The sequence below is a fragment of the Anomaloglossus baeobatrachus genome, chromosome 4 (genome assembly GCF_048569485.1).
Source record: "Anomaloglossus baeobatrachus isolate aAnoBae1 chromosome 4, aAnoBae1.hap1, whole genome shotgun sequence".
NCBI lineage: Eukaryota > Metazoa > Chordata > Amphibia > Anura > Aromobatidae > Anomaloglossus > Anomaloglossus baeobatrachus.
In genome coordinates, this window is record NC_134356.1 from 275,250,990 (window position 1) to 275,268,524 (window position 17,535).

Consider the following 17,535-nt stretch of genomic DNA (forward strand, 5'->3'; position numbering starts at 1 on the left):
CGGACATACAGCATCCCATGTGTTTTTTTGTAGGATCGGATGCACATGGAAATACTTCCGTGTGCCATCCGATCCTACACAAAACACATAAAAAAGATGGTCCTGTCCGTGGGTCCGCAAAAACCAGGAACTGAACAGGACAGACGGAACGGTCGTCTGAACGAGCCCTTAAATGCAGATTGGTAATGTAGCAGGTTTCAGTGCAGAATGGGTGTCTGATCTGACACATGAGCAGTAGTGTGCTGCAGCAGTGCAAGTACTCACTGCAGTTCTACTCAACCTGGACTGTGAGAATTCTGTAAAGCGGTGACAGATTAGGCTGAATTCAGGATTATGATGAGACATGAGAGCTCTGCCTTGTCATTATAAAAAAAAACCAAAACGCATAAGAGGCCATCTGTCATTTGTTACAGGGACATTGTGATATCATCCCAATCTTGAGACTGTGCTGTTTGTATGTTTATGTATGTGTAGCGCCCCTGAAGCCATCAGTGTGCTACAAGGTTCTGCATCCCCACAAGGATGCAGGGCCTACCCCCTAGGGCCTCGACAGACCAGTGCCGTTAACAACAAAAAAACAGATAATCCCAGTTTTCCCCAACAATCCCCCATACAATGGTATATAGCTAGGGTCAGACCAATGGATGGCCTCCTAGAAGTGTAGCCAAGAGGGCCAGACTGTGGAGAGTAGTGAGTGTCAGAGGAGGAGAGGAGTGAAGGTGGATGGGAGGAGACGTTTTGACTCGGGTTAACGGTAACCTGGTACCCAGGAGAGTAGTTGCCGGTGGAGTACTCCCGGACAGGAAAGAGCTCCAAGCCGACCTGTTAACACCTGCACAGCGAGGGGACCATCAAGGACTTCGCTGAGCCTAAAAATCCGAAGACTCAGTAGAAAAGGGAGAACCGGGGACAGGACCAGAGACTCCAACCCTACAGGGTTCATGCTACCGTCGGGCGGCCAGAAGTGGACAAACCAACGGACGGGGACCCCCAGTTGCTCTACGCCACAGGGACCCATTTACCAGAGACAGGTGCAGGGAAAGAAGGTTCAGAGTACTAAGCTGGCACTGGGACGAAGTGGACCTGGAGGTGAAACCAGCTGGCCTCGGGTAACCAATTACCACCAACCAGCAGTGAGTAAAAACCAGTTGCACTATACCTCTGTGTGGACCACCTTCTTCTGACGCCCGTCACATCACCCATCCTCTGGGGCCTGACTTTGCTTGCGGAAGGTCTACTATCCAGACTGCAATTAACACCTTTTGACTAAAGGTTGTGCAACCAAGTATTAGGCTAAGGGTGCAAATACTTTTGTCTGGCCCATTTTTGGAGTTTTGTGTGAAATAAACAATGATTTTATTTTTGTTTCATTCTTTTTTGTGTTTTTTTCATTGCAAGCACAATAAATGAAGATAATAATACCAAAGAATTTGTGATTGCAATCATTTTCAATAAGAAACTGAGTATTATCTGACAGAATTGCAGGGGTGCCAATACTTTTGGCCAGCACTGTATGTCTAATTTGGCGTGACACCATGAATTTCGGGCTTAGTACCATCTGAGAATACAAAGCTGGTATTAACCCCTTTATTACCCAGCGTGCCACCCTGCACCAGGGCCACTGTCGAGCCAGGTAAAGCTCCTGGAAATGGTCGGGGAAACATGGTACGTACTAGAGATTTGTGTGCACATTGCACATATGACCAGCTGATACATTTTCTAATAAGTAAAATAAGTGACGTAAGATAGTAAAGTTCTACTGTTTAATAATGATCACATCTGCTGAGCTTTGTATACGACAGCAGGAGACGCAGTGTCTGGCAGGACAGTCACATACCAAGGAAAGTGTAAGATGCCCAGAGCTGATTAGCCAACCTGACAGTTCTGTCTGACAACATATCTTCCTCCATCACTTGCCAATTCCAGCTTGTGGTTGATGATGGTATCACGTAACATCACTGTGTCTGATCTGTACCAGGGTATCATTAGTCCCACCTATAATAACAGATATCGTCTCATATTAGTCCTGAGGGTTCTGTGCATTTTCCAGTTGTAATGAGAATTGGAATATTCCAAGTACATCTTCTTGGCATCTATTGCAATTTTCATCTCTACAAAATTGAAAGACCCTGCTGTATTTTAACAATCCAGTTCTCCTGACTAATATGCATAGATTATTACTCATAAAATTGGAACACATCTTTGTGCCACATAAGGATGACCTGTCACTGCTGAGGTTTTGCATAACCAGCTTTGCACTTTAATTTACAGGTATCTCACGTTGGGGTTTGCGGCAGCTTGCCTCGCTACCATAGTGGGAATATATTTGCTGCCATCACCAATTGACCCTGAACCAATTACGTAAGTGGTATACAACAAGAAAACAAACTATTTCCTTTCAGTCCATCTGCCAAATTGGTATGGGTTTTATGTTTTCCTTCCATTCACATGAGTCTTGGGCTATATTCACACATCCATTTTTGTCAACACACTGACCTATGGACACATTCACAATTTCGTTTTTTTTAATGGAACCTTGTGACCATTACATTAAACCCAGTACAAGTCATATTGTTATCCATTTTTGTAGATCAGAGTTGCCCATTTAGGGCGCTTTTCCATCTGAGATTTTCTTTTGTGAGTGTGATCCGATGCAAAATCGGATTGCACTTGCACCAGTGTTAAGGGGGCTTTACACGCTATGATATCGTTAATGTTTTATTGTCGGGGTCACGTTGTTAGTGACGCACATCCGGCGTCATTAACGATATCACAGCGTGTGATACTTACCAGCGACCTTAAGCGACCTCAAAAATGGTGAAAATTGTTCACCATGGAGAGGTCGTCCCAAAACCAAAAATCGGTAATGGCTGATTATCGATGTGGTTCGTCGTTCCTGCAGCACCACACATCGCTGTGTGGGATACCGCAGGAGCGAGGAACGTCTCCTTACCTGCCGCCGGCCGCAATGCGGAAGGAAGGAGGTGGGCGGGATGTTACGTCACGCTCATCTCCGCCCCTCCGCTTTGATTGGCCGGCCGCTTAGTGACGTTGCGGTGACGTCGCTGTGATGCCGAACGTCCCTCCCCTTTGAGGGAGGGATTGTTTGGCAGTCACAGTGACGCCGCCGACCAGGTAAGTGTGTGTGACGCTGCCGTAGCGATAATGTTCGCTGTGGCAGCGATCACACGAAATCGCATGCACGACGGGGGCGGGTGCTTTTGCGTACGCTATCGCTAGCAATTCCTAGAAATATCGTAGCGTGTAAAGCCCGCTTTAATCTATGTAAGAAGAGATCGTGACGTGACGAACATCTCCTACCTGCGTCACAGCGGCTCCCGGCGGCTATGCGGAAGGACAGAGGTGGTCGGGATGTTTACATCCCGCTTATCTCCGCCCCTCCGCTCCTATTGGCCGTCTGCCGTGTGACGTCGCAGTGACGCCGCACAACCCGCCCCCTTAATAAGGAGGCGGTTCGCCGGCCACAGCGACGACGCACGGCAGGTGAGTGCATGCGAAGCTGCCGTAGCGATAATATTCGCTACGCCAGCTATCACAAAGATATCGCAGCTGCGACAGGGGCGGGGACTATCGCGCTCGGCATTGCAGCATCGGCTTGCGATGTCGTAGTGTGCAAAGCCCGCCTTAGTCTCACATGACTAAGACCGTGTAATACGGTCGAAACGCGTGGCTAGTCATTTTTTCCCATGCTTAGGGGCTGTCTGTACCTACCTTCACATGTGTGCACATGAAATAAACCATATGGAAATTTATATTGAAGAGTGCCTTCCTTTCTGCGCTGGATCTCTTCTTACATGCTTGCAGCTGCCCGGCCGATTGTCCCTGCTGCAGAGAGAAGGCCTGGAGACTTGGAGTGGGTGAGCTGAATTCCTTTGTCATTCATTACCAGTGTTAATCTATGTGACCATGCCATCCTGAGCATTTTTCTCCACATGACTTGCACTCATGGTGAAATCGCAGCATGCTGCGATTGTCAGCAAGACTCAGCTCTCGCACCCCCATGCAACCCTATGGGAGCGAGAAAAATATCGCAATATGGATGGCATACGCATGTCATACAGGTGGCATACATATGTCACACGGATGGCATACGTATGTCACACGGATCATTGGTATGAAAAATCTACACACTCGCATAGCACTCGCACGGCACTCTCATGTCATACGAATGCTAGGTGAGAAAAAAACGCAGACCTTACTCATGACACTCATCCCACTTTACTGGGCGAGTATCGCAGAGATTATTTAATCGCAGATGGAGAAGCGCCCTTAGGGCTCTTCTCCACTTGCGTTTTATAAATCACAGCGATACTCGGCTCAAAATGTGAGTCGAGTGTCCTGTGTATGATCTGCGTATGGTCTGCGTATGGTGTGTTTTTTTCCTCACATAGCATCCGTATGACATGCGAGCGTCATGTGGGTGCTATGTGAATGTTTATGCATACCGCGTCAGACTGGCTACCGGAGGAATCTCCAGTAATACCAGGCCTAGCCGCAGTTACCTACACTGAACCCCGAAGCTGTCACCGGAGCTCCAGAGATCTGCCTGGTCTGTTTGCAGCTGTGCTGAACTGAACAGCAATCGCCGGGGAATCAATCACTCGGTGCTCGCTGTTCAGGCTGCACTCTGGAGCTCAGGGGACAGCTCCGGAGTTCAGTGCATGTAACCGCGGCCAGGCCTGGTATTACTGGAGATTCCTCCGGTAGCCAGTCTGACGCGGTATGCAAGTGTCAAGGATCCATGTGACATGCGTATGCCATCTGTATTACATGCGCATGCCACCCGGATTCTGACTTTTCTCTCGCTCCCATAGGATTGCATGGGGGTGAGAGAGCTGAGACTCGGTGCAAATCACAGCATGCTGCGATTTCACCGAGAGCACGTGTGGAGTCGTAAAAAAACTGGGAAAAGGAGACAGCATCATATATACTCATTTGTCAGATTGCAAACCGTTTTTACAGGCGATTACAATCGCACAAAAAAACGCAAGTGGGGAAGAGCCCTTTAAGGGAATCTATCACCAGGAATTTTGCCAGCTAATATTGAGAGCAGCATAACATAAGGGCAGAGATTTTGATTCCAGATGTGTCACTTACTGGGCTGCTTAGTGTAGTTTTAAAAAAATCCAATGTTTAATCAGTAGTAGATTATCATTAGAAGACTACTTGGCTAGCAAGTAGTCCAGCATATTCATGAACTCTCTCTAACTGCTAGATCAGCAGTAGAGAAAACATTGATTTTTATCAAAATGAGCAAACAGCTCAGTAAGTGACACATCGCTGGAATCAGGGTCTCTGCTCAAAGATGGGGAAGCAAAACCTGGTGACAGATTCCCTTTATGTCTCTATGGGGATCCTTGAAAAAATGGATGAAGAAAGCAATGGATCAGTTAAAAATGAATGAAAAGCGCATGTAAAACTGATGTAAAACAAATGTCACGTGACAATGCATGAAAAAAGATTTTAAAAATGAATGAGAGAAATACAGTAAACTGGACGTCACATGGAAGAACGGTTTCCCACGGATTTAAAGACTGATACAGATTTTTAAATCTAATCTTAAAAAAGCTTGCAAAGTAACAAGTAGTTTTTTGTTTTCTTGTCTAATATATACAGATTTGAAAAGCCACCATCACTAGTCGGACCACTGACAGTAAACCTAAAGCTGCAGAATGGGAAAAGACAGTTTTATGGACAGCTGAAAGGCCCTGAATCTTTTACCTGTGATCATGAAGGTGAAGACAAAGTGCATGCTCTTACATGTAGCTCCCATTGTACAAAACATTAAAAAGTAATGTCTAGAATAGGAAACTCGTACATATAACTAAAAAGCCCAAATGATGGTAGCGTACACGAGTAGGTATCATGACAAATGCAGTGGTGCCTTGGCTTCCTCAGGTGTATCTGGTAGTATTGATCCCATATCTTAAAAAGCAAAAACACATGTCCAGCCTGAACTACTCACCAGGGGCAATGTGCACATTAAGGTTTTTTTTAAGGCATTTAAAAATGAGGGTTTTTTTTAAGCAGACACCACATCAGAAAAGCTCCTTTTTTGGGGAGTTTTTATTTTCAGAATCATACAATGGTAGAGTTGGAAGGACCTCAAAGGCCATCAGGTCCAACCCCCTGCGAGTGCAGGCTTTCCTAAATCATCCCAGCTATATGTTTATCCAGCTTCCGCTTGAAGATTTCCGTTGATGGAGAGCTCCAACTCCTGTGGTAGCCTGTTTCACTCCCTGACTGCCCTCACTGTCAGAAAGTTTTTCCTAATGTCTAATCTGAATCTCTTTGCTTTAAGTTTCATCCCATTGTTCCTTGTACTTCCTTGTGCTAATGAAAATAGGGCGGTTCCCTCTGCACTGTGACTGCCTTTCAGAAATTTGTAGACCACTATTAAGTCTCCTCTCAGCCTTCTCTTTTTCAAACATAATGTATAAGTTAAAAAATCTATATGGTATATAAAAAAAATCTATATTTTAATGATTATTTCCATATACAGTGGTACCTCGCTTAACGATTAACCCACTTAACGAGAATTTCGCTTAACAAGCAAAGCTTTCTATAAATTTGTAACCCGCTTTACGAGAAAGCTTTGCTGTACGAGCAAAATACTCACCGCACACACTTCCGGTTCCATACATCCACCGCACTCTGACCCGCACTTGCAGTCCACACAAACACACACAAGCACGCACACACATACAGTATTATGCTCACCTTACCTTCCGTTCCACCGAACCTCATGGTTCTTGTAGTTCCCTGGTACATTGCGACTTGCTCGCTGCGAACTACAGGTACCATGAGGTTCGGTGGAAGTGCTGCCCATTGTGGTAGATTGTCAATGCAACCCTCTTCTCCCACTCTTGACACACTTATAGCAACACCACAGAAGAAATGCTAGCACAGGCTCCCAGTATCCATTGTTTCAGATGCTGCACATCTTGTATCTTCACAGCGTAGACAATTGCCTTCAGTTGACCCCAAAGATAAAAGTCTAAGGGGGTCAGATCGTGAGACCTTGGCGGCCATGCAACTGGCCCACAATGACCAATCCACTTTCCAGGACACTGATCATGTAGGAATTATCGGACCTGACACCCATAATGTGGTGGTGCACAATCACCAGGTCCGAGCATTCCTACATAAACAGTGTCCTGAAGAGTGGATTGGTCATCGTGGGCCAGTTGCATGGCCGCCAAGGTCTCACGATCTGACCCCCTTAGACTTTTATCTTTGGGGTCATCTGAAGGCAATTGTCTATGCTGTGAAGATACAAGATGTGCAGCATCTGAAACAATGGATACTGGGAGCCTGTGCTAGCATTTCTTCTGCGGGGTTGCTATAAGTGTGTCAAGAGTGGGAGAAGAGGGTTGCATTGACAATCTAACACACTGGGCAGCACTTTAAACGCATTTTATAAGTGGTCATAAAATTGTAAATAACTAATGAACAAATAAAGTTATGTTAAAACCAAGCACACCATTGTTTTTCTTGTGAAATTCTCAATACGTTTGATGTGTTACATGACCGTCTTCACATTGGAAAAAATAAAGTTGGCTCCAAAACGGCCAACTTCAAAATGACCGCCATTGTCACCACCCATCTTGAAAAGTTCCCCCCTCCCATATACTAATAAACCACAAACATGAATTTGATATCACTAACCAATCCCATTTTGTTTAGGTGTATCAATATAAATGGCCCACCCTGTATATAATAACGCATTGATAGCATGCTCATTCAATTATGAGAATTTATAGCAGACAATTCCATAGAATTCAGTTTCAATCTACTTAAAGTGACAGTACACCATAATCCATGTACCGTAATCCACGTACAGTGGAACCTTGCTTAACGAGAACAATCCGTTCTGGGAGTGTGCTTGTTAACCAAGTTATTCATTGCAATGCAGACAATTCGTTCCACAACTAGTTAAATGTCCCATCCAGGTCCCCTATTCTGTCATTCCACACATGCACAAACTCACACAAACACACACAAACATATCACTAACCAATCCCAGTTTATTAAGGTGTATCCATATAAATGGCCCACCCTGTATATAATAAAGCATTGATAGCATGCTCATTCAATTATGATAATTTATAACAGACAATTCCATAGAATTCAGTTTCAATGTACTTAAAGGGACAGTACACCATAATCCATGTATACAGTGAAATAATCATTAACTCTAGAACTACTGAGGTAGTCATTTTGACTACTTTGCACCATGTATTTCTATATAGGTGTCACGAGTCCAGTAGTTCTAGTGTTAAAATATACCATATAGATTTTTTAACTTATACATAGACTGCATAGTAACACAATAATAGCATGCTCATTCCATTATGGTATACTTCTACCATCTTGGTTGCTCTTCTCTGGACTTCTTCCAATATATCGATGTCTTTCTTGAATTGGAGCGCCCAGAACTGTACACAGTATTCCAGGTGGGGTCTGACCAGGGCAGAGTATAGGGGAATAATTGCCTCTCTTGATCTAGATTCAATGCTTGTCTTGCTACATCCCAGAATTTTGCTGGCCTTTTTAGCTGCAGCTCCGCATTGATGGCTCATGTTGAATTTTTGGGATCCACTATTATGCCCATTTCCTTTTTCCCGGTGCTATCACCTAGTTCTTTTCCTCCCATGCTATATATGCTTATATATATACATCCTCTAACAGAAGTTGGCTGAGTGGCCTTTGACAGGGTCTAAAGCCTCCCATACACTTTAGATAATTGTCAGATGAACAATGGCTCTGTGGATGGTCATCAGGAGCTGTATATCAAACATCATCGCCCTAGCATGTTATCCATCTTAAGCTGGTGTCACACACAGCGACAACGATGTCGCTGCTACGTCACCATTTCCTGTGACGTTGCAGTGACGTCCCGTCGCTGTCGCTATGTGTGACATCCAGCAACGACCTGGCCCCTGCTGTGAGGTCGCCGGTCGTTGCTGAATGTCCAGCTTCATTTTTTGGTCGTCACTCTCCCGCTGTGACACACACATCGCTGTGTGTGACAGCGAGAGAGCGACGAAATGAAGCGAGCAGGGAGCAGGAGCCGGCGTCTGGCAGCTGCGGTAAGCTGTAACCAGCGTAAACATCGGGTAACCAAGGGAAGACCTTTCCCTGGTTACCCGATATTTACCTTAGTTACCAGCCTCCGCCCTTGCTGCCAGTGCCGGCTCCTGCTCTGTGCACATGTAGCTGCAGTACACATCGGGTAATTAACCCGATGTATACTGTAGCAAGGAGAGCAAGGAGCCAGCGCTAAGCAGTGTGCGCGGCTCCCTGCTCTCTGCACTGTGACATGTCGCTGCAGTACACATCGGGTTAATTAACCCGATGTGTACTGTACCTAGGAGAGCAAGGAGCCAGCGCTAAGCGCGGCTCACTGCTCTCTGCACATGTAGCGACGTTATAATCGCTGCTGCGTCGCTGTGTTTGACAGCTAAGCAGCGATCATAACAGCGACTTACAAGGTCGCTGTTACGTCACAGAAAATGGTGACGTAACAGCGACGTCGTTGTCGCTTAGTGTGAACCCAGCTTAACTCTGAAGAAAAGCCGATATGGAAAACGCTGTGGCACCTTCATATTCATGTTAGGCATTGCATACAAATCCTCCAATTATCTAATCTGACTAAAGTGTTGTGGTGCTTTAGTGAGCATCAAGTGCTTTTCATGGTTTCAGTGTAGAGTGTCGTGGGCGAGGGATTGACTCCAGACGCATTGGCATGCTACATGGACAAGCTGGTCCTGGCAGGGTGTGTGGACTTGTCGTATGGGCAGTGAACCCCTACGGGCCCATACTGCTGCTCACTTGATCTTCACTCACTAAACTCAATTGACTCTTCTAGAATTAACTATCTCTTACCCTATCAGCTAGCTCCTCCCATTGCAGGCTAGTCCCGAAACTTCACTGTTGCTTACCCTATGGACTGGTAATTTCCCATATAAGTGATATGCCATACTTCACATTATCAACACTACATATCACAGGTTACACTATACATTATAATACATACATTATCAGCACAGTTCACATAACATTATACACAAAAGACGCAAGACATTATTCACATTACACTACGCAATGTGATCGGTGTTTTCAGGGGCAGGAATGTGACAGCATTATTCCACCAGTCTTACACCAGCACTGTACATTTGATATTGCAGATTAGTCCCATTCACCAGAATGGGACTGAACTCAAAAAGCTGCAGTACCAGACACAGCCACTATAAAATATTCAGTGCTGTGTTCTGCAAACAAGGGGTGTGCAATAAGTGGAGCATTACAGTCTCTAGTCAGCTGATCTATGGGGTAGCTGACCAATCTGATATTAATGGACTATCCTTATGATCAGCTTCACCCCTCAGCTATTGTGAAAGTACAACTCCCATCATTTCTGGAAACCACGGACTATCAGGGGGCTGTCAGCTCACGTTTGAATACTCAGTTTACAAAATACATATATCACTATTAAATCCTCAGATCTCTCCTCACTTTATAACTGCAATGTTGTGTGATTTCTCGTTATCCTGATGATATATAGGAAACCTTTATACTGGCACTGTGGATGGAAAGCTGTGGATGATTCATGGAGAGCAACTAAAGTTTATAACTCAGATGGGGAAGAATATCTCCCAATGTGGTGAGTCCGGATAACAACTTCTCTTTATTGTGAATAGTAGAGGAAGAAAATGGCATCAGCTGAAAATCCCTGATTTATTAAGACTGGCGTTCAATATGACCATCTTTATGAAGCGTGTGCTATAGTAAGGCTGGGGCCACCCAGGGCACTACTGCGATGCTCGCATGAGACTCGGCTCACGCTGGCAGCACAGCAGGAGCCGAGTGTCATAAGAGTGTGCCTGCATCTGAGGTCCGATCATGTGAGCAGACCTCAGCTGCGGGGGGAGGGCCGGCACGGAGGAGGGGAGGGAGAGATTTCTCTCCTTCTCTCCTCCGTAGTCGGCTATTGCCATTCTCGCACTGCACCGGCAGTACACCGGTGTACCGCGAGTGCAGTGCGATTTTTCTCTCGCCCCATTCACTTGAATGGGTGCGAGAGAAAGAGTCTCAGCTTACAATCGCAGCATGCTGCGATTGTTTTCTCAGTCCGATTAGGGCCGAGAAAATAATCGCTCATGTGTGCTCACACAGGGTAGAATAGGTCCGAGGGGAATGCGATGTTTTATCGCACTCCACTCGCACCGATTTTCTCGCCGTGTGGCTTAGGCCTAAGATTAAGGGGCATGTGCATCTCTAAGCTGTTTCGTGCTAGACATAGCAATATACTCCAGTCCAGCTGCCATACATTCCTGTCATAATTTACAGCACATTTGTGGTGTTGCTTCTGATGAACTTGTCTGGTGCGTCGGGCCTCACCTTATCCAACCGCCGGGCCTCACCTTGTCCAACCGCCGGGCCCCAGCTTCTCCAACCGCCGGGCCTCACCTTGTCCAACCGCCGGGCCCCAGCTTCTCCAACCGCCGGGCCTCACCTTGTCCAACCGCCGGGCCTCACCTTGTCTAACCGCCGGGCCCCACCTTGTCCAACCGCCGAGCCCCAGCCTGTCCGACCGCCGGGCCCCAGCCTGTCCGACCGCCGCACTCTTTTCTGGAAATTAGCCGAGCTGGCCAAAAGATGCCAAAAGTTGCAATGTTTTGAGCAACCACAAGTTGCACACAAATTCCAAATAATTTTATGCCAGCAAACTGCTAAAAACAGGCCCTGAAATTTGAAGTGCATTGGCGCTTGTTTATAACACATAGCCATGTTTTACAGAGCTGCATTAGGGCACCCATGAAAGTGAATTGGGTCTTTCTGTACCTTCTCATGCTTCTGATGTACAGAGGCATAATAAATTCCTTTTTTGTAAATGTGGCTGCTCCATCACATGCTACATAAGAGTAAATATCCCTCCCCTAGAATATCTCCATCATACAACACTACGTCCCATCAGACCCATGCCACTTACGGTACTCTGTTTGCCGCTCTACTGCCTCCTCCTCTCTGAGGCCTAAAGATCACATATGATATAACTGATGATCTTACAACTATTGCTAAGGTATATCATAGAGCAATACATATCTGTATGTTGTAGATGTAGCTACAGATTTCTTTTCTAGGCACCCCTGACTATGAACCAATGTGTGGTCGGCCACATGGCGTTCGAATGGATAGTGATGGATATCTAATTGTGGCAGATTCCTACCACGGGTTATACAGGGTGCATCCACAAACTGGGGAAAAAGATCTTCTGGTCTCAAATGAAGACGGTGAGGAAGGTTATATACTAATAGATAGGCAACTGTTCACTTTCTTTCCAGTGGTTCTATGGATATGTATTTTACCCATGTTATATATTTTTATGTGTGACAGGAGTGGATGGAGTTCCTTTCAGGTTTTTGAATGGTCTGGAGTTGTCGAGGAATGGCACAATATATTTCACAGATTCAAGCAACAAATGGGGCAGACGACATCACAGATATGAGGTAAATTCAGCTTTCAGATATTTGCTACTGGTCATCTTAGATTTATATAATGTAAAAAATTCAACTGATTCTGCCCATAACATAAAAAACATAATAAATAGCCTGTTACCCTAAAAGTTTGGCAGGCTCTAAATGCAGCTTGTATTGTGAAACCTGGTCATTAAAGGGTTATTCATAACATCACTAATGGGTAAAATGGCCCAGTGCTTTATGACATTTCACTCATCCAAAATCATCTCCTTTCCCAAAAACTGAGGGATTTTTAGTTTTCTTGTTTTATGCTAATCTTTTGCTGCAGTGGTGGCTCACTACAAACAGTGTTTACAAGCTCTTTTTAATAGAGCTTGTAAGCGTTGATGTAAAGATGGCTGGATGGCATGAGAGTGCTGTCTGCTATTCTTCACGGATTCATAGGTTTGGATAAGCAAGTTTGATCCAACACTCGCGTGAATTTCGGACAAGTCTCTATGCTTTTGTTCGGACCACTCGTTCCAAGAAAAAAATCATAAATGTCATATACCTCATAAACTATCATAGGGAGTGCTATCTCAAAAATATGGATGGCACTATTACAAGAAAAACTGACGTCTGAATGAACCCTTAAGGCCACTTTACACGCAGAGATAAATCTTTGGCAGATCTATGGTTGCAGTGAAATCATGGTCATATTGTTCCATTTGTACACAGCCACAAACCTGGCACTGATTGTCCACAATTTCACTGCAACCACAGATCTGCCGCAGATTTATCTCTGTGTGTAAAGTGGCCTTTAGAGCTACTTTTGAAGTTGAATATTCCAATTCCAGCATAAAAAAAACCCATACTATCTATTATGAGCATTGGCTAATCTATTTATCTTTCATAGGAATTTAGAAAAGTTTAGAAACTTTAGAGGTTTTTATCTCCACCCGCTGGAGTTTATTTAAAAAAAAACCACTGTTCTTTAGGCCTCTTTCACACGTCAGTAATTCTGGTACGTATGTGCTAGTTTTTATATGTACCAGAATCCTGTATCACAGACATACGCAGTCCCATTATAATCAATGGATCTACGCATGTGGCACCCCTGAGTGTCAGGTGCCATAGGGTACTACATCTAACCCTGGATTCCTGGAAGACCAGTGCCAGTAAACACCACAACACACACGCAAATCCACGCCCTTTTCCCCAGACTGGGTAACAGGCTAGAGACGGAACTGATGGATGGCCACCTACTGGTGGGAACTCATCCAATCTGCTGGTCAGAAACCTGGGTGGAGGAGCGGCTAGTCAGTGGAGTGATGGGAGACGGACATCTTGTCAGACAGTAAATTGGAAGACATCCAGTCAGTAAGACGTTCAGTTAGAAGTCAGTACACAGATGGAAAGTGTAAAGTGACTGATTGAGTAAAAAGTACGGTTGCCAGGGAGAGTATAGTGCGAGTACTCACTGGACCGAGCACCAGCGGGCTACAGAGCTCTAGTTCAGGAAAATACCTCAGGCTCACCTGATAAGAAACTGCCTGGTGAGGGGACCATCAAGGACCTTACCGACGTTAGTGTCCGGGGTACAGCAGCAAAGAGGGAACCTAGGAACGGGGACAGAGGTCCGACTCAAGAGAGGTTCAAGCTACCTGCCATACGGGCCAGGACGGAGATAACAGGAGGGGACCCCAAAACGCTCCAGGCCACGGGGAACCACCAATTACAGACGGGTGCATAGAAGTAAAGCTCATAAGTTCACTACACCGGCACTGGAACAAAGTGAAAACCGGATTGGTAGAGACTAGCACCAGCCGGGTTGCAGCAACTCCAAACCAGTAAGTAAAGCACAAGTTAAACCGCAGTTCCTGTGTTGTCAGAATTCTTCCTACACCTCTGCATCAATATACTACAACCATCATCATCCTCCCCTGGGGCCTAACTCTACTTGTGGAGAGCCATAATATACAAGCTGCCCAAGCTGCCCAATACCACTAGCCCCAGCAGAGAGAGACTTTGCAGTGGCGGCTTTACCCATGTAGCCGCATACCGCAAGTGGCGTCACGAAAAAAACACTTTATTTTTATTTATTTTACTTTTCAGTTCCAGCACTGAGTCTCTGCCATTGCCAGTGTCTCTTTGCACCTGCATGTCTTGTCAGTAGTGCTGCAGGCAATCAGTGAGCTCAATGACTCATGCCATTTACTCATGAAATCACTGAGCCCAGTTACAGCATTGGTGAATTGACGAAAGTGCTGCAGACAATTAGGGTATGTTCCTATGTGACGCCCTGGCAAAACCAGGTAGTCACAGATAGGCCCCCGCATAACACCTTCCCTCACTAGGAAACACACAGCCGACCAGAAACCCTAGTCACCTACCCTTAGGGAAAGATAGACACACCAGTGGGCGGGACCAGGCAGTTGGGACACGCCCACCCAGGGGTCCAGACAGCCCGGGGCAGGAAAACAAGCAGAAGAGTTTGGAGTTCAGTTTGGAGAGGAGTGTGGGCTGGAGCTAAGTGTAGCTCCAGGAGGAAAGTTCAGGTTGGACGGTACCAGGATAGGAGCCCTGGTGTCACTGGCTACGAGGCAGACGGTGGTCTCCGTCAGCACTTGACAGGAAGACGGCTCGGCAGAACCGAGGTTGACCGGGACAGGGTTGTAGCCCGCTGGTACCGACACGCAGAACCGACCCGGAAACAGTAGCACAAAGGGGGGTACTTGGACCCTGAAGCCAGAACCGGAACCAAGCGGACTGGTTAATTCACCGATTGAGGCCAGGACTAGAGGTCCTGTCCCACCCAAAGTCCCTCATAGAAGACAACAGCCCACCGATAGGGATAAGAGGTCACCGCCAGGGCCCATAGATCCCATGGGCCAGCGTCTGCGGGCACGGCTCCTTAGGCCACATCCAGCCGGGAGCACATGTGGGCGTGGGCGTGGGCACACAGCCTAAAGGACACCGAGAGCGATTGTAGAGACTCAGTACTGAACAATAAGGGCTCGTGCGCACGTTGCTTTTTTTTTGCATTTCCGCAACGTTTTAAACTGCAGCGTCACATTGTCAAAATGCATGCGTTCTGCTTCCCCAGCAAAGTCTATGAGAATCATGCAAAATCCGTGTGCACGTTGCTTTTTTGAACGCAGCGTTTTGAAAGTAAAAAATTTGACAAAATCTCTGCATTTAAAAATGCAGCATATCAATTCTTTTGAGCGTTTTGGCAGCGTTCTACACCCATTGAAATCAATGAGTTGTTGAAAAATGCTACCAAATGAAACGCACTGCATTTTTGTTGCGATCCGCATGTTTAACAAACGCAGGTCTTTCGGTCTCTCTCTCCCTCCCACCCCCTCTCTCATACTCACCGATCCACAATCACCGGCGCGGTGCTGCACGGCATTCACACTGTGGCGGCTTCTCCTCTTTTAAAAATACCGGCCTCTCATTATTCCATCTCGTATTCCCTGCTTCCCCCGCCCACCGGTGCCTATGATTGGTTGCAGTGAGACATGCCCCCTACGCTCAGTGACAGCTGTCTCACTGCAACCAATCAGCCGCTGGTGAGCAAGTCTATAATCATGCAGTAAAATGAAATAATAAATATTTTAATAAAAACAACGTGAGGTCTCTTCCAATTTTAATACCAGCCAGGATAAAGCCACACGGCTGAAGGCCGGTATTCTAAGGATGGGGAGCTCCACGTTATGGGGAGCCCCCCAGCCTAACAATATCAGCCAGCAGCCGCTCGGAATTGCCGCATCCATTAGATGCGACAATCTCGGGACTCTACCCGACTCATCCCGAATTGCCCTAGTGCGGTGGCAATCGGGGTAATAAGGAGTTAATTGCAGCAGCCCATAGCTACCACTAAGTCCTAGGTTAATCATAGCAGGCGTCTCCCCGAGATACCTTCCATGATTAACCTGTAAGTTAAAGAAAATAAACACACACATCCAAAAAATCCTTTATTTGGAATAAAAGACAAAAAAACACCCTCTTTCACCACTTAAATAATCCCCAAATACCCCTCCAGGTCCGACGTAATCCACATGAGGTCCCACGACGCTTTCAGCTCTGCTACATGAAGCTGACAGCGAGTGGCCACAGACCATGACCGCTCTCTGTCAGCTCCACGCAGGAACTGAAGTGAACCGCACGATCAGCAATGACGTCACTCAGGTGACCCGCGGCCACCGCTCTCAGGTGGAGGACTGCAGCTGTGGCCTCGAGTAACCTGAGTGACGACACCGCTGATCACGCGGCTCACTTCAGTCACTCAGGGAATTTGCGGTCACAGGTGAGTCCTTCACATGTGACCGTAAATCAGGCTGCGACACAGAGAGAGAGAGCCGCTCGATGTCAGTGAACTCGGGTGAAGCTCTGACATCACTGCTGCGGACTCCTATGTCCTGGCACTGACCTCAGAGGTTCATCTGAGTTCATGACAGCACACAGAGACAGAGCCGTGGGATGACAATGAAGTCGGGTGAAGTTCATCCGAGTTCATTCTCATCGCCTGGCTCTGTCTGTGTCTGCTGTCAGGGGGCAGAGCTGAATTGCTGGGGGACCACACTGACAAAAATGCATCCAAAACGCATGTAAAATGCATGCAAAATGCATCCAAAATACATGCGTTTTGGATGCATTCTTTTTGTCAAAACGCAGTGTCAAGTCTGCCAGAGGGTGCGTTCTTTTCTACACTGGTCAGGATGCAGTGTGCACATGAGCCCTAAAGGTCAGTTTGTATTTATTTTTTATATAAACTGCACCGTGAGTTTTTTCTTTTTTTGTTTGTTTTTAAAAAACCTGTATATGTATGTGCACACAATGTCTTTGAGACGCTTTTCAACACAGACACTTCAGGAAACCGGTCCTTTACCTGAAGCAATGTTTTTCAGTAATTTTTGCTTTATTTTTGTTTTGATAATCTAAATTCCAAATAGCAAGCCGCTTCCATAGGAAGAATGCACCCATCACTTATTTTAGCCCTTGTGCTCAGCAAGTAGTGTTTACATTGCTGTGCATTACGTTAATTCTC

The 17,535-nt window shown here is 46.1% G+C and overlaps 1 protein-coding gene across 1 annotated transcript in view; it reads left to right on the forward strand.

Moving 5' to 3' along the window:
* The window catches only part of LOC142301456 (adipocyte plasma membrane-associated protein-like), a 68,526-nt gene that overhangs the window by 19,431 nt on the left and 31,560 nt on the right, over window positions 1-17,535 (forward strand). Inside the window, exons 2-6 of the mRNA XM_075342459.1 lie at window positions 2,272-2,361; window positions 5,638-5,756; window positions 10,589-10,687; window positions 12,168-12,317; window positions 12,421-12,533. Of these exons, the coding sequence (XP_075198574.1) occupies window positions 2,272-2,361; window positions 5,638-5,756; window positions 10,589-10,687; window positions 12,168-12,317; window positions 12,421-12,533 (571 nt within the window). The remainder of the gene's footprint in view (window positions 1-2,271; window positions 2,362-5,637; window positions 5,757-10,588; window positions 10,688-12,167; window positions 12,318-12,420; window positions 12,534-17,535) is intronic.